At 48.9% G+C, this 5,822-nt stretch overlaps 1 protein-coding gene across 1 annotated transcript; it reads right to left on the reverse strand.

Annotated features, from left to right (window-relative positions):
- Positions 1 to 3,816: 3,816 nt before the first annotated feature.
- Positions 3,817 to 4,990, reverse strand: LOC104275722 (copine-3-like; the record flags this gene model as incomplete). Its single annotated transcript, XM_009871758.1, has 2 exons — positions 3,817 to 3,968; positions 4,754 to 4,990. Coding segments are annotated over 2 exons (354 nt in total), but the record flags the coding sequence as incomplete, so codon positions are not given.
- Positions 4,991 to 5,822: the final 832 nt, after the last annotated feature.

Genomic DNA, 5,822 nt, shown 5'->3' on the forward strand with positions numbered 1-5,822 from the left:
CACCGATGCGAGGGGCCAGAGGAGCTAAGCTGGGGCAGGTGGACACCAGAGCACTGCGTGGGGACAGAGGCCGCAGCCTGGGTGCCAGCTCTCTGCAGGACGGAAAACCCATGGGTGGTGAGGTGGGAGCTGCAGCAGGGCTGGAGGTGCGGGAGGCAGACCCGGGGCACATGGTGCCAGGAGCCAGCTGTGCTCACAGCTGCACTCACCAGCTTGGCCTGATCAAGCTCATCTCACCTGCAGGAGAACTGGCAAAGGAGAGATGCTGGAGCTCATCCAGAGCACAGATTAAAGCCAGACTGAAGCAATTGTACAATTATGAGCTCAGCAGGATTTGGAAAGTATTTCTTCCTCCTGTGGGCCCCAGCACCAAACACCTGCATCCACACACGGGGTACAGGGCAGGGCACCTGGCCTCCGCAAACAGCAAGGAGTGAATCACGCTTGTGCAATGCCAAACTGCTGTGAAGCAAGCCCTGGGGTTACTCCCTTTATTTCCCTCTTGCACAAGAGCTTCCTGGAGCAGCGGCAAAGCGGTGCCTATGGAAACAAGCCTCAGTGGGGAGGATGCCTCTTCACAGCGCAGCAGCAAAACACAGCAGGGCAGCAGTTATGCAGCACTTTTGTGAATGCAAATGCGTGAGCCGTTCAATTTAGGGCAGCACAGAGCTCAGTGCACCCCATCACAGCTGGAGGGGAATCAAGGGGTGCGCTTCAGGCTGTTTAATGAGACATCCAGACCACCGAAGCGTGCTGCCAACGGGTTGATCCACTATCCGTGCAAAGCTGATCAAAAGCCATCACCTCCCGGTGGAGCGGTGCCACCACTTGCATTCACCTGAAGACAGTGCCTCAGTTTTGGTGACAGCCCTTGGGGGAACCAAGTATTTTAGACCGCAGGTATGGCCCTTAGCCCAACAAGCTGCCTGGGCAAGGAAGGGGGCTGGAGCATTAGCTCCCATGGAGGAGTGAGCTCTGTCGGTAGCAGGGATAGCCTGGCATGAGATGTCACTGGTACTTACTGCCAGGTGTCCTAGAAGCAAGAACCCTCTCTCCAGTGAGCTCCCACGTGCAATAGCTTCAGATTTATACAAAGCCCTGGGGCTGAAATACCTTTGGGGACTGCAAGGACAAGGATGCTTGCTCAGTCTTGTCCAAGGCCAGGACAGACACTTCTGGGGTGTTCCCCATGCTACTGGGAACCGGGTGAGAACAGCACATTCTCCTGAGAAAGAAAACTTGAGCCCTACCTCAAGCAAAATGTAAATCTGCATTCCAGCTACACCCAGTGCAGCCCAAGGCAGGAGACCCCTCCCAGCCTCTCACCAAAACATCCCGCAGCCATCCGCGCTGCCTCTAAATCCAGGAGCCCTAAGAAAAGCCAAGAATGAGAGAAAACAGGCAAAACTGTGCAGTCCCAGCTCAGCAGCTTCTCACCCAGGCCCACGTCCATGCAGCTTTTGCTCTCAAACGACAACCGTGGGACTTGTACCCCTTTGCTCATTCACATTTCAGCCACTTACCTGTGGGGGAACAGCACCTCCTTCAAATTCTCGTCAGCTCCCACAAGGGGAAGAACCTCCTCTGTCCTGCCTCTATCATGTCTTGGCCTCTTCCTCCTCAAAAGGGGCAAGGTCTCTCCTACTAGGAATGAGCCCAGCACCTGGAGACACCTTGCTGAGCTGCAGAGCAGCCAGCGACATCGCTCCTCACAGCCGGTGCAGCAAGACAGGATTCACTCTATTTCTTTTGTGTGGGAACTGGCAGAGGTTTAAAAAAAGGAGAGGTTCAATGAACCTCCCTCTATGCATTCTGCTGCCTCAGAGCTCATCTTCTGCCCCTCAAGGCTGCAGCGAAAGTAAGTCCCAATGTGCTTCCAACATCTTGCCACAGAAAGCATTCACCGAAGCCAAGTGCTACACACCGCCTCTGGTATCTCTCAGTCCAATCAAGGGAATCATGAGCCTTCAGAACCACTGCTGTCAATATCCTTTGAAGAAATGTATTAAAAAATTAAAAATAAATAATACACACATACAGGAAAAACAGCCTGAGGCTTCTTGGATGCCTCATACAGGGAAGGAGAGCTCTGAAAAGAGGTTGAAAGCAGCTGAAAACATGAGTAAAGGATGCTCCTAACCGCGGTGCCGTTTCTCAGAGACTCGGCAGTTTTCCTCCCTCTCTCCCACACTCGTAACACATTTTAGTTTAGGCAGCCACAAGAACAGAGGCTGCTTGGTCTCCTTCAGGAATCTAAATGCAAGAGAATTGGTGCTGCAGGTGAGACGATGCAACACTTGAGGAGGGCAAGCCCGGCTGCTCTAGGGAAGCTGCTGCTCCCTGTGGGACCTGGGAGAGCACATCGCGTGGTAACACAAGCTACGTCCGAGTTTGATGGCACATCCCATCCAGAAAGACTGGTCTAGTTGCGGATGTGGATTCAACCCCCGGCTCTGCTTTCACAAAGATTTGTAACCTGCCGGTTTCACAGCCTGAATAAACAGGGCAGTCTTCCAGCGTTTTCTCACCATTTCCTGGGTTTACCAGTGGAACAGAGAAGTTCTTTCCTAATTTCACAGTAAAGAAACAGCTGACCTTACGGCAGGACAGGACTGCAGGATATCCATTCGGCAGTCTTAGTGATTAACAGGTAACAAAACCAATGATGATGGACAACTTGCTCTCCTTTTGCAGCTCATCACACCTAGGCTACCTCACAAGGCTGGTCCTAGAGCAACGACCTTCCATCAAACACTGCCGGAAAAGTTCAGAAAAGAAACCGGAGTCTGGACATGTTATGTAAGACAAAGCAGATCATTTATTTCTGGAACTGAAAGTGACGACCACGTGTAGTGCAATGACAAGCTCGAGTTTCTTTATCTGTATTTCGAAATCAACCATCAAGTCCCATCTCTCGAAACAACTGTGCTTTGCTGGCATTTGCACGTTCTACAGTCCCCGAACCACGTAACACACCGTTCGCACTTCTGAGGACAAGGAGTTCCACATACAGCTACTTCTTCATTTTGTAACTTCTGTGACACAAAGAAATCACTCAAACCATCTTGATTTCAAGGTTTCCAGTTGCTGGATTTTGAAAGTCACATTAATGTGACTCATTACTCCCATCCCCGATTAATTAATGATTAATCCCCCTCCCAAATAAGCAAAGTGCAGTGTTCTTAGATTGCTGTAATGGCTCCAAGCAAGAGGCCATCACAGAAGCAATTTTCGCTATTAGAAAAATGTGACTAAAAAATAGATGGCAAAGAAGTACGGTCACTGAAACTTAAAAATAAATCTCTACATATAAAAATATATGGCACTTCATGAAGGCACAACAGGAACTACCTCAGGCATTCACCCGACAGACCTTGGTACCAAGCAGACAGAAGGGTTCCTACTCCCAAGGCAGATTGAGTGAAGAAAAAAAAAGTATCTGGGAATACGTGATGAGGATCATTACAGCGAAGACGATGGCAACACTTCTGCTGAGCTGAGCGCTGAAGCAGCGCTGTGTGAGCAGCTCAGTGCACGCGCCCCCTCTGATACCACCATCGTCAAGCAACGATGAGGGCTGTGATGCGTCACTGCTGCAAGGCGAAAAACCAACAAGGTCTGGTTTTGCTGTGACAAAAAAGTGCCAGCATTTGTGGCTTTTCCCCTATTTACATTTCTTCCAGTTCGGAACAGGAAAGGTCAAGGATACCGAGCACAAGCAGGTGAGAGTATTAGTGTGACTGGTGCGACACCGAGGCAGTGAGCTCCCACAGCGCGTGAGGGAGAGCGTGGGTGCAAACGGACAGCTCCTTGCACCCCATGGATACAGGTGGCCAGGGTCAGGCTGCAACCTACAGCGCCTTGATCTCCGGTGGTTTCAGAGGTGGCCATCCCTGCAATTTGTAGTACGACACCAGCTGCTTCGGTACTTCGGCCAGAACCATCTGCGAAAGCGCTTCCCGGGGAGCCTGTGAGGAGAACAGAGTGAAAAAGTCAGAAACACTTCAGAGAAAGGATTTACCAGCCCCGTGACAAACTCTCTACAGAATTCAGAGCGCAGGTCCCACCTGCCACATCTCACTCCCTGCTTCAAGAGTTCCTTGCTGCAGTTTTAGGAGAACTTCCAGCCAGTCTCAGTGAGCAACGCTCAGGAAAATCACTTGTTCCCACCCCTGCACTGCTCTCACCTCAAGCCCAGGCTCATGCAGCCTTTGAACTGCCCTGATCTGGGCGGGAAACTGCCCCAGCCGCTAGCAATTCCTCCTGGTTTGGGTTTTCATTTGACTCCGCTCTTTGACTCAATCCACTGTGCAATGTACACCATTGCCGGTGCTGACAGCGAAAGGAGGGAGGAGCTGGGAAAAAAGAGGATCGCTTTCAACAGCAGGGAAGACTTATCTCGTGTTAAATCACTCATGGGAATCAACATCAGAGGAGCCTGACAACGTGATCTCAGCTCCTTGCCTAAATGTTTGCATCCCAGGAGAGAAAAGATCTCCTGCACCCCTGTAACTGCAGCAGCCGAGAGACAGCACGCTAAGTCACTGATACAAGAGCTCCTTACGGAAAGGTGCGACAAGGCGCGTGGTTTTGAACACAGAAGCAAACATCTCAGCTCTCACTGGGAAGAAGCAGCTTGGACAACGCTTGGAGTGTGGAGCTGGCTGCTTTGTCTAGACCCACACTCCTTTTCCAGCTGTAACAACCGCAGCATGCCGGCACCGGGGCTCTTCTGAAGTTACAGGCAACTCACGTTTTTGAACTGTCGGAAAGGCACAAATTGGACGATGTCTCGTGCAGCTGGCTCTCCTGCCAGGGACTTCAGGACACCATCGTCCCCGTCAAGGAACTCCATTGCTTTGAAATCAGCTTCCCCAACGCCAACAATAATGATGGACATCGGCAGCTTGGAGGCATTAACAATCGCTTGCCTGGTTTGGTCCAGATCAGTGATCTCTCCATCCGTGATGATCAGCAAGATAAAATATTGCTGAAAAACATTAGAAAGCACCCAGTTAGGGAGCTCAACACCAAAGCTCACGTGATTGAAGGCAAATGGAGCAATTTCTTACTCCAAGAAAGCAATCAGATGGTGTTCCAGATAAGACAAAAGTAGAACATTTAAGGAACTTGGGTTTATTCAATTTTTTTTCATGTGCGTAACGCCTTGCAGTGTGCACTTCAGATTTTCTCTGGACCAGAAAAAAAGGTAGAGGCTTGAATTTGATTTATAAAGAACAACTACATCAATCGGCAGAAAATACTAGAGACGAGCAAGGTACTGCTGCATCAACAGGTGGCATACAAAATTCACTGATGCTGCTTTACATCTCAAAAAGCTCATATTTAATATTTAATATACCTGAAGTGTAACTCAACCTCCTCTTTTTTTTTTTGTTACAAATAATTTAAACTGTAAGGATTAGAAACCTCAAAACACAGCAGTGACAAATGTCCTGACACAAGACACTCTAGAGACAACAAGAAGGGAAGAATACAGGAGCTTTTCTACAAAGAGAAAATTCCTCAAACCAACACATTAACGTGACGAAGTGTTTAAGATTTCCTTCCTTTTCCAGAAGCTAAGGTTTAGTACTTGGTTCTGAAACGAGTGGCTGCCTACAGACTTAAAATGAAATAAAAAATGAGACACACACAAGGAAAACAAACAAACAAAAAAAAGGCCTGAATTGCCAATTCCAAAACCCAGTTAACACAAGTGTTACTGCAGTTGTACCCCATTACTGACAGATTCTTTATTTAAAAAGTTTTTCATCTGTAAGAAGAAGTAGAGATATTTAACAGATCAAGAGAAGTAAGAA

This window comes from Apaloderma vittatum, unplaced genomic scaffold (genome assembly GCF_000703405.1).
Source record: "Apaloderma vittatum isolate BGI_N311 unplaced genomic scaffold, ASM70340v1 Scaffold15126, whole genome shotgun sequence".
In the NCBI taxonomy this organism is placed as follows: domain Eukaryota; kingdom Metazoa; phylum Chordata; class Aves; order Trogoniformes; family Trogonidae; genus Apaloderma; species Apaloderma vittatum.